The 25929-nt window shown below is 41.8% G+C and overlaps 1 protein-coding gene across 9 annotated transcripts in view; it reads left to right on the top strand.

The window, feature by feature from the left end:
* LOC126986070 (uncharacterized) overlaps positions 1-25929 on the top strand; it is a 42017-nt gene that overhangs the window by 1945 nt on the left and 14143 nt on the right. For 8 of the 9 annotated variants that reach the window (XM_050841758.1, XM_050841751.1, XM_050841757.1 and 5 more), the window contains exon 1: positions 21961-24751. In XM_050841758.1, coding sequence (XP_050697715.1) covers positions 22112-23275 — 1164 coding nt within the window. In that variant the 5' untranslated portion in view covers positions 21961-22111 and the 3' untranslated portion in view covers positions 23276-24751. Of the gene's footprint in view, positions 1-19600; positions 21228-21960; positions 24752-25929 lie in introns of those variants that run through there. The other variant, XR_007739260.1, reaches the window with a different exon arrangement.

Here is a 25929-nt window from a genome sequence, read left to right as displayed (position 1 = left end):
AATTCAAGGACTTTTTTTTACTCTTGAAAATAGGGGATAATGTTTACGAAAGCGCGTCGCTTCCTCTGGTGCTGGCATGGCGGCTTGCAGCGGTGTTGCGAAATACCTCCTTGCTGAAATAAGTCACATATACACGTGGGGGGGGGTCCATGGGGGGGCATAGCCCCCCCTGGTTAGAAGGGGGGGTCGAGGGGGGCACAGCCCCCGTCAGTAGGTCGAAAGTGTTCGGAGTAGTTTAAATATGCTACCTGACCCTAAGCCCTCTGCAAGCTATTTTACGGCTGCTGAGGCTGCAGCGTCGCCGCGGCCAGCACCAGAGGAGGCGACGCGCTTTCGTAAACATTATCCCCTATTTTCAAGAGTAAAAAAAAAGTCCTTGAATTGGATTTTCAAAGCGTTTCCATGACTGTTGAAGGTTTGTAGAAAAGATATATGAAGAGATACTGATGTTTCATAAGGTAGGTAATGAGATCTGGCACGGACCTAATACGAATCTTTACCCAGTATTGTTGTGTGTGCGTTGATATTTGTTTTGCTGTGTGTAAGTAAGACCGATGAGACGGGCAGACTTAGAGGTGCAGGCATTGGGGTGAGGCCCTTTGTGGCAGGTGGGGGGCAAGGGGGTGTTGGGAGTTATGTCAAGTTAAGGTAGGTTGGAGTCAATTTATTTTTATGCATGTACCAGCTTCTTCGTGTGTAGTGGACATGTCGCAGCAGTGACTAGCGAGAATTGGCAACTCGTGTGTGGTGAAGCGGCAGAGTGGTAATATTAAGTGCAGAAAGCAATGATCTCATAGATGATTTGCTGCTGTGACTCATCTGTGAGGACGAAACTATTTTTTTCAGGTGGATTCCGGTGTTTTTGTATTAATAAGTGACTTGTTTTGTATTAAGCAGCACAAATCATGATTTTTTTTGTGTATTAATCAGCGACTTGTTTTTTGTCTCAAATCATTAGTTTCTCAGGCTAGAGGGGGAAGGTTAACCCGGTATCAGTGATGGGCCAAATTTGTGGCTTTACCGTGTAGCAGCAACGGGCCAAATTTGTGCCATGATATAAACCCCCAAAAATAGATGATACATAATCTGATCACAAATGCTTTGATATATATATATATATATATATATATATATATATATATATATATATATATATATATATATATATATATATATATATATATATATATATATATATATATATATATATATATATATATATATATATATATATATATATATATATATATATATATATATATATATATATATATATATATTATATATATATATATATATATATATATATATATATATATATATATATATTATATATATATATATATATATATATATATATATATATATATATATATTTTATATATATATATATATATATATATATATTTTATATATATATATATTTTATATATATATATATATTATATATATATATATATATATGGTCATTCGGGGCAAATGAAGATCGTTTTCATTAACATCTAACTAGCGCGTATACTAATGATAATTGAAAAACAAACTAGGTACCACACAGTGTGTTGATACATTATGCTTCTATCCCCGTATTGAAAGATTTTGAAAATCTTGTTGTTTTAAATAGAGATCGAATTTAGTGGTGCAATGCCATTTGCCCCAGTGGGGTAAATGACGATTTTCGTAACAATTAACTATCGGTCTGTAATTCGTTTATTTGAAGGTAATTTGGCATACTATAGGATAGATAAAGACAGAAATTATCAACTAAATATATTCAAACAAAAAACAAAGATGATATAGCCCACATTACAAGGCTAGCTTACTTAGCCTGGCCTTAAAGCTGATACATAATGTATTCTAGGAGAATTAAAAGTGTTTTTCTAGGAGAAATAAAAGTGTTTTTCTTCCTTATAGTGTTTTCTTCCTTAATCATCCCTCTGTTCAAATTCTCGAAGAGAGGCCATGGCCTGAACATCTGGAAAGCGGAATATGTTCTTCTTTACGTCAGGGACCAGAGGCCCAAACACGATGAATTTGGTGTCAATGATTAGGACCTCTTTAACCGTCTTCTCAGCCCAGGTCCATGCTGAAGGGTCACTGGAGATCGCTTTCTTCTGCAAAAAATCGACCTCCACCTGCGTCACTTCAGTTTCTTCGTCACTTGAAAATACCTTAAGAATTTTCCCCCAGAAGTACTGAGGCTTTGGGTGCGAGAAGTACACTGCGACATATTTATAGGTGTCTACGTCTTCAATGGTAGGCCTACCATTCTTTAATGTGACCGCCTCTGTTCCATCTGCTGTGGCCTCATCATGCCTATAATCTCTGTCCTTGTCACTTCTGTAATCTGTCTCTTCTCTTCTGTCTTCTGTCGTCTCGTCTGTCTTCTGTCTCTCCTCTTCTGGCTTCTGTCTCTTCTCTTCGTTGTGTCACCTCCTCCATTCTCACTTCTGTAGCCTCCTCAAGGTCGTCTTGCACCTTCAAGGTCATCTCAGCAGATCCTCCAGAGATAAATCACTGGAGGTGTTAGCTTCAGTCATTGACGCTGGAGACAACTGTTGAGTCCGAGTCCTCATCCTCCTCCTCTTTCAACTTTCTCTTCTTCCTGTTGCCTTTTCTTTGGTGCTTCCTTCGTAGACTTCTCAGTTTGAGTAGGAGCTCCCTTCCGAGGTCTTGCCTTAGACTCGTTCATTTCTGCAATCTTTGGCGGCACTTCTCATCAGTTATTACAGAGCAACTCATGGGAATGACTCTCCTCTTTTTGTGAGGGGGTACGACGTCCTCTGGAGTGTAGGACAGCCTCTATGGAAGCTGGGGGAAGTTTCTTACCATGCTGAGAGATGCTTGAGACGAGACATTTGAAGAAGAGACTCAATGCAGCCTCATCCCTGCTCAGTAGCTCATCCACCAGCTGTTGGTCCGTGTACTTCTTCAATTCCTGTGAGGGGGCTGTTTGAGAATCCGTGGATGTAGAAGCAGTGGCTGTTCGCTTAGGTGTTGAAGCAGTAGGTGTAGATGCTGCTGGGGTTTCATCATCTTCAGGTGCAGGAGGAGGAGGTATGTCTAGGGACTGGGTACGAGCAGTGGGCAGGATTGGCTGGTCATCGTCATCAGTGGGCTTTCCTGCAGACACCCAGTCATCATAGGTTTTGAGCTTTATTGTATCGAGCCTTGAAGTGTTATACTTCACCCTATCTAGGGGATGGATACCAGTTGCTCGGAAACCTGCCACAATGTTCTCCTTTGACAACCCAGTGTTCCAAACTGAACACAACATGTTCACAAAGAGATCCTTACGAAGGTTCTCACGGCCTCCTGTACTTTGAGTATACTCCAGCAACTTGGAGTCGTAGTACGACTTCAAGGGAGCAAAACAAGCCACATCCAAGGGCTGGAGGAGGTCGGTACAATGAGGTGGCAACTTCAAGATGGTGATGTTGTTTTTCACTGCCAAATCTACTGTACGTAAGGATGTGTGGCTCAGGTGACCATCTAGCACTCAGATTCCTGGTGCTTCTTATGTTCACTCCATAGCTTTCCATACCCAATCTTGTGCTTCCTCGATGCTTCCTTAATTGCAACACCACTTGCAATTTCTTCCAGGGCGAGTTTAAGGGTGGCATCATTATATGGCTTAGCCTTCTTAACATAATCTCGCACCATTTTCACAACTTCTGAAACCTAGAAAAAAGGTTAAGTAACATGGGGGAATTGACGATCATAATGGGGGTAAATAGAAATCGGGGATGGGGCATATTACGATCGGTGTGGGGGCAATAAACGATCGGGTAGCGATCCTCAATTGCCCCCACACCAGTCGTAATCTGCCCCACTTTCAGAATGCTGTGGTGTCTTTAATACTTGCATATAAATGCTATGGAAGTGATAGCTATCGCCAATTGCCCCAAATTCTTCAAGCATCGCAAATTGCCCCCAAAATTTATCCGTGTGGTGAATTATAACAAATTTTCTGAAACATTGCAAATGTTTTTTGCAACATTTTTTGCATGGTTTTGGGAGCAATTCTGTCACACATTCATTTTTAACGAGAAAACGATTCACACACTGAAATGACCGCAAATGAATGCTCTAATAGTTTATGCACTCATTTTTGTCCATAGTGATTCCAACACTCCTGAGGCCAAAATCATTTTACCTCCAAAATGACCAATCCCCATTTCCCCAAATGACCATATATATATATATATATATATATATATATATATATATATATATATATATATATATATATATATATATATATATATATATATATATATATATATATATATATATATATATATATATATATATATATATATATATATATATATATATATATATATATATATATATATATATATATATATATATATATATATATATATATATATATATATATATATATATATATATATATATCACTATTTAAACACTCAGTTTTCTCAATAAAGCCTGACATAATATACTTGATTGAAACGTGGTGCCAACCAGATAATATTCTTGACAGCGAACTCAAAAGTGGAATACTACAGAACTATGACATGACACGAAAAGACAACACAAGAGAGCAACGAGGTGGAATTATCATGTATTTCCACAAAACGCTAAACGTTATGCCCTGTAATGACTTAGACGACCTCGCAGCACATTTCTCCGAATGCCATTTCAGCTGGATCAGAAAAGATGGGGGTCCCGGGGTGCTCACTGGTTGTATCTACCGGAAGGGAAACTCCTCCCAAGAAAATGACCAGCTGTTGCACCAGATTCTGGAAAAAGCTGCAAATCAAAGAAATGGAACCCTAATCACTGGAGACTTCAATTTGCCAAATATTGACTGAGACACACAAACTACTCCCACACCAGAAAACTCACCTGAACAAAAGTTCCTTGATGCCATGAATGATGCCTTCCTAACACAACACATCAATCAACCCACCCGTGTAAGGGGCAACCACAGACCTAGCACTTTAGACCTTATTCTGACCAACGATCAGCAATCCATTGAAAACATTGATTATTTAAACCCCTTAGGAAAAAGTGACCACTGTGTTGTCTCTTTCGACTATGTTTACCAATGCAAGACTAAAACAAACCCTGAAAGGAAAAACCTAAACTACTTCAAAGGAAACTATCTGGACTTCAAAGAGAAACTGAGCGAGAAAAATTGGGATTCATTATTACAACATCTTGACACAAATGAAATTGCTTACACCATTCAGGAAATCTTACAGGAAGGAATAGAAGAATTTATACCTGAAAGGAAGAAAGTGGAAACCGAGAAAGACAAACAGCCTTGGTTCAACAACCTTGCCAAGAGAGCAGTCAGGAGGAAGCATTTTGCCTGGAAGCGTTACCTTGCAAACAAATGTCTGCGAACCTACCAAGACTACATCAGACAGAGAGACGCCTGCACCAAGACACTCAGGAAAGTGCGAAAAGACTATGAGCAAAAACTTTTTGAAGAGGTGAAAACAAACCTCAAAGCACTATAGATATGTGAATAGCAATAAAAGGGTCAAAGAACATGTTGGCAGGCTATTGAAAAGCAGTAATGAACTCACTTCGGACAACCTAGACACAGCAAATGAACTGAACCTCTTTTTCAAGTCTGTTTTCACAAAGGAGGATGACCAATGAATCTGCCCCCCTCCTGTATGAAGTAGACACACCACAACCACTCACTGCCAGCGTAGTTGGAAACACGATTGATGTAGACATAATCCACATATGTGAAGCGACAGTTAAAGCAAAGTTGAAAGCCCTAAATGAATACAAGACTCCAGGACCAGACAACCCTCACCCAAAACTGCTGAAAGAACTAGCAGAAGAGCTTTGCCACCCACTCACCATCTTGTACAATAAATCCATACAAACAGCCACTGTACCCAAATTGTGGAAAGAAGCCATAGTATCCCCAATCCACAAAAAGGGATCCAAGAGCCAAGCCAAAAATTACAGACCTATAAGCCTCACAAGTATTTTATGCAAAGTTTTAGAAGAAATAGTAAGAGACATTGATAACCAGTTATGAAGAAAAACAAACCCTATGCGACAGTCAACATGGCTTTCGAAAAGCAAGATCCTGCCTTACAAATTTATTAACTGCAATCACAGACTGGTCAGACTTGCACGACAACAACCACCCATTTGACATAATCTATTTTGACTTTGAAAAAGCTTTTGACACTGTGCCACACAAGAGACTCATCCACAAGCTCCATCAAACTGGTGTTAAGGGACACATACTCGGCTGGATTGAAGACTTCCTCGCAAACAGAGTCCAGAAGGTGAGGGTGAATGGAGCCTTGCCCGCTCCAGCCAGGGTACCCAGCGGAGTACCCCAGGGCTCCGTACTGGGACCCTTGCTCTTCTTGATCTACATAAATGACCTCCCTTTCAACATTACTTCACAATGCAAACTCTTTGTAAATGACACAAAATCATATGGCAAAAGCAGCACAATTGCAGAAAAGAACACCATACAAGAAGACATCAACAAACTGATGGAATGGTCCAAAACATGGCTGCTTAGATTCAACATCCCCAAATGTAAAGTGATACACATTGGTCACCATAATGACAGACACCCTTACAAGATGGAAGACATCTACATAAATCAAATAACAGAAGAAAAGGATCTGGGTGTTCTGTTTTCAGAAGATCTCAAATTTACGCATCACATTGAAAATATAACATCGAAAGCAATTAGCATGTTAGGCCTCCTCAAACGTACTTTCAAGCACTGGACAGAGGAAGGCTTTGTCAGTGTATACAGAACATACATACTCCCCCATCTGGAATACGCTGTGCAAGTGTGGAGTCCACAAGGTAGAGTAAACATCAATAGAATAGAAAAAGTACAAAGAAGAGCCACCAAAATTATCCCATCACTTAAGAACCTCCCTTATGAAGAGCGGCTGAGAAGACTTAACATTCCCAAGCTGGAGGATAGGAGAGAGAGAGGGGACATGATCGAAGTCTTCAAAATAATGAGTGGCATGGAAAACATTGACAAACACACACTTTTCCAAACCACAAACACAACACGAAGTGGCCACTCCAAACAAATATACAAACAGAGATGCAACAAAACGCAAACACAACACACTTTCACGCACAGAGTTATAAATACATGGAACTCACTACCAGAACACGTAGTAAATGCTACATCCACAACATCGTTCAAAAACAAATATGACAAACACAAAACACAGATGAATATGGAGGCGGGCAACAGGATCTATGTAGATCATATGTAAATCCCGTGGATTTTATTGGTAAGTCTATGAAATGGTTTGTGAGGGGTGATTTTTTCTCATTTTTCTCGTTTAGAGGGACCATTAAGAAACATGATCCCTGCTGCTACCGGGTTAATGAAAGCTGATTCTCTCAAAGCACACCGATCTCACAGAAAAAAAATAGTTTCGTCCACCAGTGTGCCACAGGTGAACTTATGTAATTTTACTCCTTTTATCCAGTAAAACACCAGTCTTTCACCCATGTCACCCCTAGGGCTAAAGGAGTGCAAATGCTTTGTGTAAGTGTCTGGATATGCATCCTAGTCCCTGATCAAATAATTTATTTTCATGTACACATGTATTTTTATTTGTTATCAATATTACCGTCATCATCGAACACAATGAAGATTAACTCGTCGAACCTGAGTAAATCTACAACCTGGCCCGGCCGAACTGACATATTCTTTTTTCCAGTTTCTTGTTATGTGACTTTGTTGGTTTGCGTTTTATTTTTATGGTTTAGTAGTTTTTATTTTATTTTATTGTTTTATTTTATTTTCTGATTAAGTAGTTGTTATTTTATTTGTTTTATTTTATAGTAAGGTAGTTTTCATTTTATGTTATGGTTCTCATTTTTTTTATGGGTTAGTAGTTGTTATTTTATTTCATGTACTCTCACCTGGTTCTCTCACCTGGTGGGCTTCCCAGAACCCGGTAGACACAGGGCCCAAAAGGAAGCCGCACTCTGCTGCTGACTAATTCAGTAACCTCCATACATACAAATACATGTGCTATAGACAGAGCTGGAATTGTGCATCATGTTTAGCAAAGTAAATAATCAATTAATAATATGTAAATGAACAAACTAAAATGTAAAAAGTCTGTCACCGAGATGAGCAGCAAAGGATGCTTTAAATGCTGAGAGTGAATTAAGAACATAAGAACGCAGGAGTCTACAAGAGGCCGGTAGGCCTGTACAAGGCAGCTCCTTTGACCCTAAGCTCCCGTGTATCTAACCCCACCTAATATCGCTGTCCATGAATTTATCTAGTCTATTTTTGAATGTGACAATTGTATTGGCACTCACCACATGACTGCTAAGCCTATTCCACTCATCCACCACCCTGTTAGTAAACCAATTTTTGCCTATGTCCCTGTTGAATCTGAATTTATCCAGTTTAAACCCATTACTTCGTGTCCTACCCGGTTCTCTTACCAACAAAACCTTATGAATGTCTCCCTTATTAAAGCCCTTCATCCATTTATAAACCTCAATCACGTCTCCACGCACCCTTCGTCTTCTAGAGAATGCAAGTTTAACTGTTTGAGTCTTTCCTCGTATGGCAAGTTTCTCAACCCCTGAATCAGCTTAGTCATCCTCCTCTGCACCGATTCTAACATTTTGATATCCATTCTATAGTAAGGTGACCAGAACTGAACCGCATAGTCAAGATGAGGTCTAACTAATGCTAAATATAGTTTGAGGAAGACTTCGGGGCTTCTGTTGCTTACGCTCCTTGAAATAAATCCCAGTACCCTATTAGCTCGATTTCTAGCTTGAATGCATTGTGGCCTTGGACGGAGATCAGAGCTCACTAAGACCCCTAAATCCCTCTCGCACCCAGACCTACTTATGAGAGTGTCATTTAAGCAATAGTTATGTGAGGGGTTGTTCCTACCTACACTCAGAATACTGCACTTCCCTACACTGAACTCCATCTGCCATTTATCTGCCCAGTCATACAATCTGTTGAGTTCACCTTGGAGAATACTAGCATCCTGATCCGACTCAGTTACTCTACCGATCTTGGTATCATCTGCAAATTTACTAACATCACTACTAATTCCTGTATCTAAGTCATTGATATAAATAATAAACAAAAGTGGACCTAATACCGAACCTTGTGGGACCCCACTCGTAACACATCCCCAGTCAGAGCTTTTACCATTGATTTGCACTCTTTGCTTCCTATTGCTAAGCCACGCCTTGACCCAGTTCAAAACTTTACCCTCTACTCCGTGAGCCTGTAATTTAAGCAACAGTCGTTGGTGAGGAGCTTTGTCAAACGCTTTACTAAAATCAAGATAGATTACATCATAATTTTCATCTCTGTCAACTGCCTCAAATACTTTATTGTAGAAGAACAAGAGATTGGTGAGGCATGACCTACCTTTTGTGAACCCATGCTGCGAGTCGTGAATTAAGCTATGTTTCTCTAAATGCTCCCGAATGTTCCTGGCTATTATGGACTCCAGCATCTTGCCTATAAGCGATGTCAAGCTAATTGGGTGATAGTTTGAAGCAACTGACCTGTCCCCCTTTTTAAAAATCGGCGTCACATTAGCTACTTTCCATAGGCTCGGCACATAACCAGTATTTACCGACATCTTAAAGATGTCGGTTAGTGGGTCACTGAGTACATCACCTAATTCCTTTAATACCCTCGGAAATGTCCCGTCAGGACCTGGCGACTTGTTCTTCTTAAGCTTATCTATCTCGTCCTGAACTACTTGCCTGGTAATGATCATATCCCTCAATTTATCGCCATCCCTGCCCTCGTACACCTGAACTCTTTCCGGTATAGTCGTTCGATCCTCCTGTGTGAATACTGAAAGGAAGTAGTCGTTTAACAATGTGCTCATATTTTCGTAATTTTCTACTAGCTCCCCTGTGTTTGTTTTCAGCGGTCCAATTTTCTCCCGTGTTTTTGTTCTATACATCTGAAAGAAGCCCTTAGGTTTACTTTTCGCCTCATTTGCTACTTTGATCTCATAGTTCCTTTTTGCTATCCTGGTGTTTTTCTTAACTAATCTAGATAGTTCGACGTACCGGCCCCTGAGATGTGTTTCACCATTCTTTATTTTCTGATAAATTCCCTTCTTTAACCCAATCTCATGTTTTAGTCCACGAGTCATCCACTTAGGATCATTGTTTTCTTTTCTAAGTGTTCGCTGTGGTATATGCTGTCCTTGCCCCTCTACTATTACTCTAACTAAATTATTGTAAGACATTTCTACCTGGTTCTCCTGGCTCTCCAATCCGCAGTTCTGGCCCTCATGAATCCCTAAATTATCCCAGTTTACCCCTTCAAGATGTCTTCGAAGCCCCTCGTAATTTGCTCTTCTGAAATCTGGCACTAACACTGAGTTTGGTTCGCGGGTTACCGCCCAGTCTAAGCTAAAATGAACCGTTCTGTGGTCACTATTTCCTAACACTCCGCCCACCTCCAACTCATGTAGCAAGTTCCCATTATTGGTTAGGACTAAGTCTAATATGTTATCTCCTCTGGTAGGCTCAGCAACTACCTGCTTAAGGAAATTATCTTGTATAACTTCAAGAAAGTCCTCGGCTTCCAGGTCACCCACTAGGTCTTCCCAGTCTATATTCCTATAATTAAAGTCCCCCATTACGCAGACATTTCTACTCATACTCGCCCTGTCAATCTCCTGTAGTAATATACTCGTGTCCTGCCTGTTAAGGTCGGGTGGCCTGTACATAACTCCTAGAGTTAGTTTTTCTTTCCCTTTGTAAACGTCCACCCAAACTGATTCTGAATCCATATTAGTTTTGACTGAATTGTTAACTAAACATTTAAGTGAGTCTTTAACATATAGCGCAACTCCACCTCCCTTTCTGCCCCTTCTGTCTTTGTGAAACATCTGATAACCCGTTATTTCAAATTCTGATCTAAAATTTCTATTAGCAGTGTCTATCCATGTCTCAGTGATTGCTATTATGTCAAAATTTTCTGAACAAGCTTCACCCCTTAGTAAGTCTATCTTGTTTCTGAGGCTCCTGCTGTTAGTATAGAAGATTCTTAGCCCGTCCTCTGTTACTCCCCTAGAATTACTTCTAAGCTGCCTGGTTATATTATGAGCTAGACGTCCCCTCCCATTACTCCTCCCATTGCTCCCATTACTCCTCCCCCCCTCGCCTATACTAAAAAATCCCTCAGGGTACCAAGTGCTTGCTCAAGGGAGTCTGAGAGAGCCTTAACACCCTTGAACGTCAAGTGTATCCCATCACGGGCATAGAGGGCATCGTTGCCAAAGAAGAGATCCCAATTGTCGACGAACAGCCACCCATTGCGCTCGCAGTGCTCAGCAAGTCTGCTGAAACAACATGCTGGGGAAGCGAGTTCCACAGCGAAATACCTCTGACGTTGAAGAACCTCTTGCGGATCTCTAATTCAGTTCTTATGTGTGCAACCTTATACTGATGGCCTCTTGTGGTGCCTAGAGGTGGATTGACAAACATATCCTCGGGGGCAATAGCACAAAAACCGTGAAATATTTGCCAATACTTTACCATGTCATGTCGTAGCAGCCGACCATGGACAGAGTACAAGTCCAAAGCCTTCAGTCTCTGGGAATAACTTAGATGCTCCATACCTCTAATGTTCCTGGTCCAACGTCTCTGCACTGACTCTAGTAAGTTGAAATCAGTAATATACCCAGATTCCACACAGCTGAACAATATTCAAGTAAAGGCCGAATGTGTGTCACATAAATAGGGACAAGAAAGGAAGCATCGCGGTTAACTGTAGATTTAAGATAGATTTTGAGCCATGCCATACCTCTGAGAATATCCTCTAATAATGCACCTACGGCAGACTGTATATCATGTGTATATTTTATGCGTTTCAAATTAATCATACATTTGTTTTTCACCCAGATCACCAGTTTTTGTTACATCCCTCCACCAACCCCTTCCAAAAGCTCAAGTAAAAGTTTCATCCTCACAGTATGTAAAAATGAAGATAAATAAGCACTTGAGCCCTTGCAAAACCATTAAAATTAGGTAATCTAACCAAAGGAAATCTAACATGCCCTGACCTGATATGACCTAATTATACAGTAAACCCTCGATATAACGGACCCGCTTATAATTAATTTTGTGTATAACGGACAAGGTCAGAGAGTCAGAAATCCACGGGGACCGAGCGAGAATACTAGTTTTTGAACCAACCAGCCCCGGTAACCATAATAGAGTCTTGTAGCCACGTCGCCCTCCTCCCTATATCTGCTGTCCCATCCTTCTGTTACTGTAGTCTTTTTCAGCACACATGATGAAATATTTTCCTCCTTGTTCCCATTTAAATGATGAACGTATTTACAGCACAAGAAAGTCTTATTTATCGATCCAGGACATAAATGTAATGGAAAATAGGCAAGTGTTTGTGACTGTTTGTACTGACAGTTAAAGGGGTCACCTGTTTGGTAGGTTAACCCGTAAGTGGTCAATCTCGTACAAGCACGTGAAATCAGAGGTTACTTCCTGTGGTCAATCAGGAAAGTACGTTTGTCACTTTCCCGTTTTCTACTTCTTGGAAATGCCTTCTAGCTACCGTAAACCGGAGTGACTTTGGACAAAAAGTGGATAAAAAGTTGACAAGTTGATAACTCGTGGCCAGTTGCAACAAGCTAGATGATTTTAGTGTCAGAATTTGTCTTTTGCCTTATAGTTTTCGAATAAGAATGTTGTTTTCTTGAGACACGGTTCTGTTTTGTAAACAAGCACAATATGTGTTTTTGAGATTTCATAAAATTTACCCCCTTGGAAAACTTCTTCTGGCAGGAACAATCTATATGACACACAACATCAAAACTAGAGAAAACAATCAGAAACCTGCTTAACTAGAACAGTTAGCATGATTCAGGGGTGCTTAACATATTCTACACACCTGTAAATGTCACTTGAATGGAGGCATGTCGAAAAATGGCTCAAAATGGGGTGACTTCGGACACCTAAATATAACTACATATTGTGGGGTGACTAAGGCAGGGTTCCCACTATTCCGTTTTCACGGATCCGTCGACCGTCAGTGACGTCATCAACGGAGCCCGGGCCTGGCGCAGAGCCCGTCCAGAGATGAACTCAAGTTAACTTTGGGTCCGTAACGGCGGTGGTTTTGCCAGTCCAGTGATGTTGAATATTCTACATATCATGAAAATATGAAATAGAAGTACTTAGCTACAAAATAACATATACAAGAATAAATTTCTAGTGAAATGCATCATGATAAAATTTGATAAATGAGATGTAAAATAAAAGAACCCTACCACAAATGAATGTTGCCGTACCATTATAAAAATTTCTTATGGTGATTATGTGATCATTAAGCTTACAAAAAAAACTAAAACTGTGCTCTACATCTTATAGTTTTTTTGTAATAACATTTTTTTCAAAATTATTGACCATTTTTTACTTCCCTGCTACTACTGACCTGAAATGTGGGAACTTCTTTCCCAAGATTTTTGCCATTTTTTTTTTCCCGGTTCAACAGTGTCTGAAGTCACCCCCGGAATGTGCGAACAGGCTCAGATACCCACTGTCCGAAGTCCCCCTAGACGTGGGGTGACTTCAGACACTCATATTTTTTCACTTAGCACAAAAACTATTAAGTTTTGTGAAAATGTTGCACCATGTAATGATAGCCCTTAACAATACAGAGTATATGCACACTCAGCATAGATCCTAGGCCTAGAAACAAAAAATTCATAAGCAAAAAAATCTTGAAAACTGTCCGAAGTCACCCTGGTTTACGGTACATGAATTATTTTTGTAGAAGTGTCTACCATATAATATTATCAGCACAGCTTCCCGCCATTTGAACACATGTGTAAGCCCTCCCACCCTAGCCCCCCTCTCACTGCCCACGCGCTGCTGCTTACCCCATCCCTGGCCATCACTTGTCTCTGAGTCACAATGGCAGGGAGGCGTCACCGCTCTCTAACTCCCGCTGAGACTGATGAGCAATTATGTCTTGAGGAAGATATTGGTGACCAGGACAGTGACATCAGCTTTGATGATAGTGATGATGACCCTGAAATAGAGGAAGAAGACGAGGAACTTGAGTCGGAATACTTTGGTGTATTACCACCACCTCCACACACTCCTCCCTCCCAGGATGCTGAACCTTCCCATGCCTCCACTTAATTTTCCTGCAGTCCTGCAGTCACACAACTCGACGGCAAAGAAAACGGAGCGACACTCGGTATTACTGTCATGTGCTGTAGCTCTATGCATTGAGCCTTGCTTTGAAGATTATCATACCCTGCTACACTTCTAAGCATATTGGATAATATTTGTGTAAAAAATGTGGAAGCCAAAGGATACTTATGTTAGAAAAAAAGAACATTGTTTTGTGATAAAACTGCTTTATTTTGAAAAAAGAAAATTAATTATATATGAAAACATGCATCTGTCTTAGAGAATAGGCACCCATAATACACATACTTATTGTAGGTTATCATTTATAGCTATAAAATGAATGGTAAACAACCACCCAGCGAGCCAAATTTAAAGGCCCAGAGGGACATTTAACCCTAGAATAGTAGCGTTGTCAAATTCACGTGCCTAGTAGCGATGTCCGGAATCCTGGACAAATTTCGGGGGTAGAAATATGCATATAGGAATGGTACAAAGTTCATTTAAAAAATGTTCACTTAAATTAGATGTTATTCTTAACTTTTTGAACTATGAACTAAATGTATTTAACTATAAAACAACATTATAAGAAAAATAAAACAAAAAACATGCAAAAATGACAAAAAAATCCTATATCCTTGTAATCTTTTCACCACCCCCAGCCACAGTGTTGTCTGAAGGCAATGACTCGTGCCACACATGAAGTCCAGATGTACCCCGATATGCTCCAGCCTCCCTAGGGCTTATGCTGCACTGGTTGCTGTGTGCCATGCTGATGAACAAAGGCTCTGTTTTAGAAAGAATAAAAAAATAATAATAATATTGTTCCCTTCCCATTCTCATTGGTGATGCCTGTGGGACCTGTAATGTTGAGATAATTGATATCTAGGGCATCTTGGCAGCAGTGCAGCAGCAAGACAACACGCTAGGGCATCGGAGCAGCGATACCGCACTTTTATCTGCCTTTACTTTTACGTTCTCCGTTTTCCTTTGCTCTCTCTCTCTCTCTCTCTCTCTCTCTCTCTCTCTCTCTCTCTCTCTCTCTCTCTCTCTCTCTCTCTCTCTCTCTCAGCCATATCTTGGTGTGGTGGGGGGGTGACAGGTGGGGGGGGGGTAGCTGGCCGTCTACGTAGGCGATGTGAATGACGTGGGTCACGTGAACTAACCCCTTGCTGCTTCCTTTCTTTTCCTGTCTGATGCAAAGTAGAGGGTGCTGAGGTGGGCTGATCTTGGTGTGAGGGGCCAGGTTGGGGTTCACTGGGGTCAGTAGGGTGGATGAGTGATACTGGGGCAGGTAGGTATATGCTCGGAGGTAGATATTTGTTTGGCGTGGAAGCAGTAATTGGGGCCTGGTGACTGGGACAGAGGTGACAAACGTACGACATTTTGAGGTCACTTTGATCATCACCACCTCTCTCTTCTATACTTTCATCACTCACACTATCGTCACTTTTCTTTTCACTTTCCTGTTGCAGCTCATCAACATCACTGTCAAGCAGAAGCATCACTTCCCATAAATTACAACTTTTGTCCAGATCGTACTTCCCCTTAAACGACGCCATTTTAAGAACAGTTATTTTCTTTTAATCCTGAAAAAAATATTTCTTCTTGGGAAAAAATCGACACATTAGTGTCTTAGGCACACTCACAAGGTACCAATTTAGTAGCGTTGTACGGAATACCGGACAACCGGCTACAGCAGATGGAAAAAAAACAGGAGCAACACGAACACACCTCACACACAAAGGACAGAGTACAAACTGAAATGTCACGGCAGCCGAGCGCTGTAGACCTTGAAGCGTCTAATACACAACGCAAAGTAGGCCCAAATTTGGAATCCCGGACAACGCTACTATTCTCGGGTTAAGAATAGAGATTTTGAACTTTAACTTTTTTTTTATAGTTCTGGGATCATTTTGAGTTGTACGGAACAATATATGAAAAACTGATCTCTGGTGACCAGGATGAGTATATGGGGTGTAAAGGTATGCTGACCTCTTGGGGGTTAAGTTAGGTTTGGTTATAGGGCTGTATTACAAGTCAAATCCGAGAAGTTTGGGGTCCCTACAAAGGTCGGTTTAGGGGCCATAATACAAATCCAATCCAAGAAGTTTCGAGTCCCTAATGAGTTATTCATCCTGAACTCTGTAGGGACCTGAAACATCTTGGATTGGACTTGAAATATAGCCCGTAAACCAACTTTTGTAGGGACCCGAAACTTCTCGGGTTTGACATTTGGCTAATGTTAACCATTTAGTCTGTAAAAATGGTCATAGTTATCTAATTGTCATAAAAAGATGCCATTTACACCATATTTCTGAACTTTGACCATTTTTACAGATCAAACAGTTAACATTAGCCAAATGTTGTCGGAATATAAGTTGTTTGTCTTGTCCATTGGAGTCATTTGCGACCATCCTGCCATCTCTACCTTGATGTTCAGATCAGGACCAAAGTCAGGGTCTTAATAAATGGTATAGGGCTACAAATTTGACATGACCTCATAACCTTGTCCACCGCTGCAGGCCCGGCAGACTTTAGTTTTCATGCATGGGCAGACACAAGGACCATTGCTATGTGGGTTTGAATTGGTAACCTTTCCAGCTAGGCTGACCCCCCCAGGCTCCTGGTCTAATACTGTAGTTTGAATTTATTCGGCACGGAAATTGGGACAGAGCGACGGCAGGGGTGACCGGTGTTGTGAGAAATACCTCCTTGTAGAAATAGTCGCTCTGCTGTCCACCACGCATGCGCACTGGGGAAATACACAGCAGGAAAAACATTAATTTGTCTGGCTTTGCTTTAGTTTGTCCACTTGTGATCTTTGTGAGCGGAGAATGTAATACAGGTAACTCGATTTATGCGAGTTTGGTTTACACGTTTTTTAAATATTGCAGGGTCCAAAATCCAAATAAATGTTTAATTTACACGTTTTTCCACTTATATGCGATATTTTATGGAGTGGCCACCAGATGTCTCACGCAACTGGACTCACACGGCGCCATGGCCACACAGCTGAGCTCAGTTCTTTCCGCATGCCACTTGAACAACAATACAGTACCCACGCTGCCACGCTACTCCACAATAGGGGTGGGCAGGTACCGGTACTAACAGTACCAGCTATATGGTACGGTACCAGTACCAGGCTTCTCGGTAATGGTACCAATACCAGCCAGTCGCTCATGGCGTCCCACATTTTTTCCTCACACAGTGAGACTGAGTGCCTGAGTGGATATTTCGGTGATATGGATATATTCTCTCTCTCTCTCTCTCTCTCTCTCTCTCTCTCTCTCTCTCTCTCTCTCTCTCTCTCCACTGAATGAAGTGAATATTTATTTTTCGACAGAAACTTACCTCTTGTTTGATTTACATTGTTTTTGATTTACGTGACCTCTTCAAGGACACAATACTCGCGTAAATCGAGTTACCTGTATAGAAAGATTAAGCAAGTTGAACCTCTCTGCTAGCTATTTTACGGCTGTAGCAGCGGGTACACAACAGACATTAAAAAGTCAGTCATTTAATGATGTTTGACAGAAACATTTAGCATATTATATCATGTCACCGAAAACTACCAAAAAAACCCCCAGTTTTGTCTGCCAGTGTGAGACAGGCGCACTTGTAAAATTTTACCCATAATAATAACAATACAGCCCCCCGCAGGTCCCCACTTCCAACCTGGCAGCCTCAATGCCCCGCAGTCTGTTGCCAAGTGTGCTGTGCGGCTATACAGACAATGTGCAGGCAGCATACACAATAAAAAGTATATACCAACGTTTATTAGGTTCGACGGTATTATCGTACGTATTTTTAAATTCCCGCTGCTTATAATGGACTTTCGGCATTAACGGGCTAGTTTCCCCCATTTACTCCGTTATATCGAGGGTTTACTGTACTTGATATAACTTAACCTTATGGGCTTATTGACTTTCTCCCAGAAGCCTCAGATTGGCCGCCAAGCCAGGCAGCCAGAGAGTTGGGGCTCTGCAGTGTGATTCTTCTTTTACATTGTAGCTGATTTGTGTTGGTTCTGTAAATGAGGCCATTTCTGCAATAGTAGGCTGTTAGGCAGCTGTGTAGCCAGGTGGAACAAGACGCTGCATAACACCTCATCTCTTCAATGCCAGGGAGGAGTGTTGGCCATGCTGTGAGGAGGCCAACCTACAGTAGGCTGTTATAGTAAATCTACAAGAAACTGGTGGTCACCTTGGGGGTGACAGCTGCGGGTCAGCTAAGCCCTGCACCTTGCCACATACTCTTAACACCTCTCGCTTCCTCTCATATGTCAGCTATGTACTACCTTTAAATGAATTTAATTAAATAACTGGATAATCCAATAAGGTCATATAGCATTAAGAATGTTTTGTTTTTAAGATAATAACAAAGATTTTGTATAAATACCACGACACTTGACAACGTTGTACAGGTAACTCTCGATTTACGCGAGTTTGGCTTACGCATTTTTTAAAAATAATGCGGGGTCCAAAATCCAAAGAAATGTTTAATTTACACATTTTTTCACTTATACGCGATATTTTATGGATTAGCCACCAGACGTCTCACGCAACTGGACTCACACGGCGCCGCTGGCACACAGCTGAGCTCAGTTCTTCCCGCGCGCCACTTGAACAACAATACAGTACCCACGCTGCCACGCTACTCAACATTTATAGGGGTGGGCAGGTACCGGTACCAGCTATACGGTACGGTACTGGTACCAGACTGCTCAGTACCGGTACCAATACTAGCCAGTCGCTCATGGTGTCCCTCATTTCTTCCTCACACGAGTGAGGCTGAGATGGAGTGCCTGAGTGGATATCTTGGCGATATGGATATTCTCTCTCTCTCTCTCTCTCTCTCTCTCTCCACTGAATGAAGTGAATATTTATTTTTCAATACAAACCTACCTCTTGTTTGATTTACATTGTTTTTGATTTACGCGACCTCTTCAAGGACACAATACTCGTGTAAATCGAAAGTTACCGGTATTCCAGCATTGTCATTTTGCTCATCCAGAGCCAGGTCACTTCTCTCAAGGTCATGGAAGGCTCACCAGGTGTCCGGCCTCTCCCACCTCTCCCTCTCCCTGCCTCTTAGAGAGAGAGAGAGAGAGAGAGAGAGAGAGAGAGGAGGAGGAGAAAATTAAGGGAGGCTAATGGTGCGTCCACTTCACACCTTGACTCTAATCCCACAACTGCAGACAGAAATGTGGCAGCGTGATACGGAAGGAGATCCAGTTCCTTCTGGATTTACTCTAGGTAGCTGTTTAGCCAGGTGGAACAAGGCACTACATAACACTACTTCATCTCTTCCATTCCAGGAAGGGGTGTTGGCCATGCTGTGAGGAGGCCATTCCTGCAGTAGGCTGTTAGGCAGCTGTGTAGCCAGGTGGAACAAGGCACTACATAACACCTAATTTCTTCCATTCCAGGAAGGGGTGTCGGCCATGCTGGGAGGAGCACAGCACTGACAGACAGCACAGGACTTTGTGAGCTGGCACCCATCACTGGTTCTTCTGCTGAAGGAAGGGTCTGAGGCTGGTGCTGTGCTCAACATTTCGTCTGACTTCAGGACTCCTTGGTGAATTGCTCACCTTGCTTCCTTGAAGTTTCTGCAAGACCTGCCATCTCAGAAGCAGTGTTGCAGCGGAGGCTGCAAGGCCAGGCAGCAGCCTGAGAGTCCAGGACCAACAGCAGCAGCAGACTGCCACTGGTGTGAGGATCAGGGTTGGTCAGAATCAATAACAACAACAACACAACTGCCCACAAAACCACCACCACCACCTTGCTGCTGGCATCTCCAGCCACAAAGGAAAGAAATACTGAGTCAGCATTGTGAGATTTGAGACTGAGAGTAAGTTTTCAGGACACAGCCTTGCACACACTGGTCAAAAGAATCAAGAGTGTTTGAAAAGATTCTGTGAGAAGGGAAACCTCAGCACCCACACCCACACACACGGGTGAAGGAACTCATGAATGCCATGAATGTGGAAAAGGCGTCACCAGAAAGAGTGACCTCGACAGACACCTTTACACACACTGGTGAAAGAAATCATGAATGTCTAGAATGTGGAAAGAGATTCAATGTTAAGAGTAACCTCGACAGACACGCCCTTACACACACTGGTGAAAGAAACCATGAATGTCTTGAATGTGGAAAGAGATTCACCCAGAAGAGTCACCTCAACAGACACACACTTATACACACTGGTGAAAGAAATCATGAATGTCTAGAATGTGGAAAGAGATTCACCAGGGAGAGTCACCTCAACAGACACACCCTTATACACACTGGTGAAAGAAATCATGAATGTCTAGAATGTGGAGAGAGATTCACCCAGAAGGGTCACCTCAACAGACACACCCTTACACACACTGGTGAAAGAAATTATGAATGTCTAGAATGTGGAAAAAGATTCGCTGATAAGAGTAACCTTGACAGACACACTCTTACACACACTGGTGAAAGAAATTATGAATGTCTTGAATGTGGAGAGAGATTCACCCAGAGGTGTCACCTCAACAAACACACTCTTACTCACACTGGTGAAAAAAATCAAGAATGTCTAGAATGTGGAAAGAGATTCACGGAGAAAAGTACCCTCAACAAACACACCCTTACACACACTGGTGAAAGAAATCATGAGTGCCCAGTGTGTGGAATGAGATTTACTCAGAAGAGTCACCTTAACAGACACACCCTTACACACACTGGTGAAAGACACAGCCCGCCACAACAAGATATGTAAGTACATACACTGGAAAACATGTAAAGAATACAAAATTAAAGTAAAAGAAAAAGTATGGGAGCACGAACCAGATCCAATCACCTCCAATGGGCCTGTTACCATCTTTTATGACAAGGAAATTTCAACAGGAAGATATATAGAAGGAGGTGCTATAAAACCTGACATCGTGATCTGGAACAAAGAAGAAAAAACAGCAAAGATTATTGATGTAACAGTGTCCAATGACTTTGGCCTCAATAGAGCTGAGAGGCACAAAGTAACTAAATACCAAGACCCAAAGATTGACCTAAAGAGTACATGGGCACTGATAGTGCAGCAGATAATTGCATATTTCATAAGAATCGTTCAGATAGTGAAACAAGCATGAAATTTTGCACAAGTGCTCTTTAAAGTTCCCTCTATCAGAAAAGGGCGCTGGCCACGCAAAAAATTCAATATGGCGGCCAAATTCCAATATGGCGGCCAGTATCGACAGATTTTGGCTAATTTTTCACTAGAATGGCATGTATTTGCTTCTAGCAATATGGTAAAGCTCTTCCATACTATTTCTTGTGAATATTATGTTTCTGTAGCTTCCCAGTACAGTTTACCTTTAAATATGGGGGCTATATGGCTGCCAAGAAAAGGTAGAAACAATAATTATAATGAGAAATAATGCCCGTTCAACAATTATCGTTTTAAGCATGGATCTTGGTTTCTGTGGTTTTAGATCCTAATGAGGCCATCTCTTTCGAATAACTCATCAATTTTGAAGGAAAATTAATAAATGTAAAAGAGTGTATGTCTGCACACAACCAGGGCACACTGGTGACATCACTGCTGTGTAACTCAGCATGGGGTTCAGTGCCAGCTAATCCAGCTTTATTAATCCTGTAGTCTTAGACTAGTAGTTGTAGTATAGTTTAGTTTAGTGTCCCAAATGCTTTCTAACAGCCCCAGACCAGCTATAGTTAGATAGCCGCACCTGAATAGACAGGATGTGCCAGCGGAGAGCCGAGCCAAGGGTATGGGGCTGTACATGATGGTTCATGTACTTACCGGATGGTGTACAGATCACACGGGACTTAAATGGCACTGGATGAATGATCGGGCTAGGTGTAGGGAGACCGAACCTAGTTGAATCCCATACAGGAATGTGTGCTTTGTTTAAGGTGGTAAAAGGATAACCCCTCGGCCTTAATCAAAAGTGAAATCATGGCAGAATGTGATGCCAATCCAATATTGAGCAGTAGAAAAACAAACTGGAGTTTGTGTTGTCTTTGTCAGAAGGACAAAAGAGGTGAGAACTTGATATCACCTCCAAGTCATCATGTCCTAGACCATGATGGGTACACAATGCTGGCAAGGAACATTCCCATGTTCAGTGAAATTAATGAAATGCCACTGATAATGGATCCAGCAAGGCTGGATGAAGGTGATGGCATAGAGGCCACTCTCAGGAAAAATGCAGCAAAATACCATGTGAACTGTCGCTTGTTGTTTAACAACACTAAACTGGACCGTGCAAGAAAGCGACAATCCAATGACCAGACCAGCAACACTGAGACTAGTCGTGCAAAACTGCGCCGAACCAGTCATGACAATGAAGTTTGCATTTTCTGTGAGAAAGTGGCACCTGCATCTGATCTCAGACAGGCTAGTACTAAGGGCCTTGACTTGAAATTGCGTGAATGTGCAGAGATACTTAGTGATGGCAAGCTCCTTGCTAAGTTGACTGGTGGGGATGTCATTGCACAGGAGTTTAAGTATCACCATGCCTGTCTTTGTGCCCTCTACAACAGAAAAAGGTCCTACCTGAGGAGCCTTGAGAAAGACCAAGGTAGCACTGAGTCAGAATCAGATGTGTATCCACTAGTTCTGTCAGAACTGATGACATACATTGTTGAAAGCAACCTTTGTTCAGATGATCCAGTCACATTTCGGCTGGCAGATATTTGCCACCTCTACCAACAACGTCTGGAACAATTAGGTGTAGAGTCACCAAGTGTAAATTCCACGAGACTCAAAGACAAACTTCTGGCAGAAATTCCAGAACTTGAGGCTCATAAATCTGGCAGAGATGTATTACTTGCATTTCAAAAGGATGTGGGAAAAGCACTTGCTCAATCATCTGATCTTTCAGAGGCAGTTATCATTGCTAAAGCAGCAAATATTCTCAGAAAGTCTATACTTGATCATCAGTCACGGTTTGATGGCACATTTTCTGAGCCTTGTGTACGAAATTCTGTGCCTCCTCTCCTGCTCCAGTTTGTAGGGATGCTTGAGCATGGGGCTGACATCAAGTCACAGTTACGATTTGGAGCATCAAAGTCAGACCAGGCCATTGCACAGCTCATGCAGTTGCCCTCTCTTCAGTAGATAATCTAGCTTGAGCATCCAACGTGTCATGCTATGCCTACCTTCTTATCCTCGAATTTTTCAAAGGTGTAGGTTGAGAGACCTATACATAGATTGGTTGCGTTTAGTCCGTATTTCTCTTCTTTTCTTTTTATGGTTACAGTCTTAGACACAATGTTGTATGTGACCATACCATTACTATTTCAGTTGAAAATAACATATTAGTTAAACTGTCACATGAATATACCATTAAATAAAAACAGTTGGTCTCTATGTCTGCTAGCGCTGTGGATAGAAAAAAACTCTTTTATGGCAACCATTTTGTACGCCATCTTGGTTACAATTCATTTAGTAAGGGTTTTCAATAAAATGTGTGGTATGGAACATTTTTATAACCTAAAAGTCGAGGTTTAAAAAAAAAATGGCATATTCCATCCAATAGATGCTCCCAAACCGGTGAATCTCAACATAGATGGCGGCCATTTTGAAAAATAGCCGCCATCTTGGATTTTCAGGTGGCCAGCGCCCTTTTCTAAGAGAGCGTAGTCTTAGGAATGTTTGTGCCAAATTTCATGCTTGTTTCACCATCTGAACGATTTTTACAGCAATCTGCTGCACTATGAAGGAAATAGAAATATTACCTGTGGTGGTGGGGGCAACAGGGCTCATCAAGAAAAACCTGAAACAGTACCTCCAGGCAATACCAAGCTGCCCTAGTATGCATGAGGTACAGATTGCTGCCATCAAGGGAACGGTGAGCATACTAAAAAGAGCCCTCGGATATAAGGCCAATGAAGTATAAGGGAGCAACTATAGACCCCAGGCTGGGGCCCATTGCACCCCCGATACAATGTTAATAATATATTAAACCAAAGTGAAAGAAATCACGAGTGCCAAGTGTAGGGAATGAGATTTACCCAGAAGATTAACCTCGACAGACTCATTGTTGCACACACTGGTGAAAGATCATCTAGCTAAAATCCCAGGAAACCCGAGGGCAACAGAAATCCAAACAATTGCCCGTAAGGGAACCACTACCATCTTAAAAAGAACCCTCGGTTGCAGCCTCTAAAAAGTGGGTGGTTGTTAGGCACTTGGCAGAGTGCCCCATCACCCATAATCAAGACTGAAAAAGTAAACTAAAACAAAAAAGTGAAAGAAATCATCAGTGCCCAGAGTGTGGCAAGAGGTTTGGTTTGAAGGCTACATTGAGCAAGCACATCTTCAGACACTCTGGCATGAGAGAGTTCAAGTGTGATGTTTGTGGGAAGGATTTCAAGATGAAGAAGGATATTGTTAGACATGTTAAGACCCACTCCTGAGGTGCTGCTGTGTGTGAGAATGTGGAGGTGCATTTTGTCTGCAAGACAGCAAGGTGTCTTGTGGAATCCTCACATGGTCAAGTCTTCTTGCCAAGCTGTCTTGTGTCCCTGCAAGACATGACTCCCGGGCGTTGGCAAGAGAGGAAACACAGGGATGGCAGACGCAACACTGAGGGTATGATTTTCTCTGTGTGCCGTATGTACACACAGTGGGATACAGGGGGACACAGAGTAGGTGTGCAACACATTTTTGGTCTATAAGACACACTCTCTTGTCTAAGCTGTCAGCAGTTTTCATTTACTTGTTCAGCCTCATCGTAACCTTCAATTATTCCTTGTATGCTTCATAATGAATAGAATGACCCACAATAAGGTCAGGGCAGGGCAGGGCAGCACACACAAGATTATGTGTCTTGGTGTTTTCAGTGAGAGGAAATTATTGGTGGAAAGTTTACTGAGGTGTTGGTATTTCCATGGGCAGTGTTATGCCCCTGGTGATAGTCTGACAAGACTTTGGTGGAGGTTGTTGTGTTAGTATTTCCATGGGCAGTGCCATGCCCCTGGTGATAGTTTGACAAGGCTTTGGTGGAGGTTGTCGTGTTAGTATTTCCAAGGGTAATGTTATGCCCCTGGTGATAGTTTGACAAGGCTTTGGTGGAGGTTGTTGTGTTAGTATTTCCATGGGTAATGTTATGCCCCTGGTGATAGTTTGACAAGGCTTTGGTGGAGGTTGTTGTGTTAGTATTTCCAAGGGTAATGTTATGCCCCTGGTGATAGTTTGACAAGGCTTTGGTGGAGGTTGTCGTGTTAGTATTTCCAAGGGTAATGTTATGCCCCTGGTGATAGTTTGACAAGGCTTAGGTGGAGGTTGTCGTGTTAGTATTTCCAAGGGTAATGTTATGCCCCTGGTGATAGTTTGACAAGGCTTTGGTGGAGGTTGTTGTGTTAGTATTTCCATGGGCAGTGCCATGCCCCTGGTGATAGTTTGACAAGGCTTTGGTGGAGGTTGTTGTGTTAGTATTTCCAAGGGTAATGTTATGCCCCTGGTGATAGTTTGACAAGGCTTTGGTGGAGGTTGTCGTGTTAGTATTTCCAAGGGTAATGTTATGCCCCTGGTGATAGTTTGACAAGGCTTAGGTGGAGGTTGTCGTGTTAGTATTTCCAAGGGTAATGTTATGCCCCTGGTGATAGTTTGACAAGGCTTAGGTGGAGGTTGTTGTGTTAGTATTTCCAAGGGTAATGTTATGCCCCTGGTGATAGTTTGACAAGGCTTTGGTGGAGGTTGTTGTGTTAGTATTTCCATGGGCAGTGCCATGCCCCTGGTGATAGTTTGACAAGGCTTTGGTGGAGGTT

This window comes from Eriocheir sinensis, chromosome 61 (assembly GCF_024679095.1).
Source record: "Eriocheir sinensis breed Jianghai 21 chromosome 61, ASM2467909v1, whole genome shotgun sequence".
In the NCBI taxonomy this organism is placed as follows: Eukaryota; Metazoa; Arthropoda; class Malacostraca; order Decapoda; family Varunidae; genus Eriocheir; species Eriocheir sinensis.
Note: the sequence above shows the minus strand (reverse complement) of the source record. Positions and strands in the feature narration are given on the sequence as shown.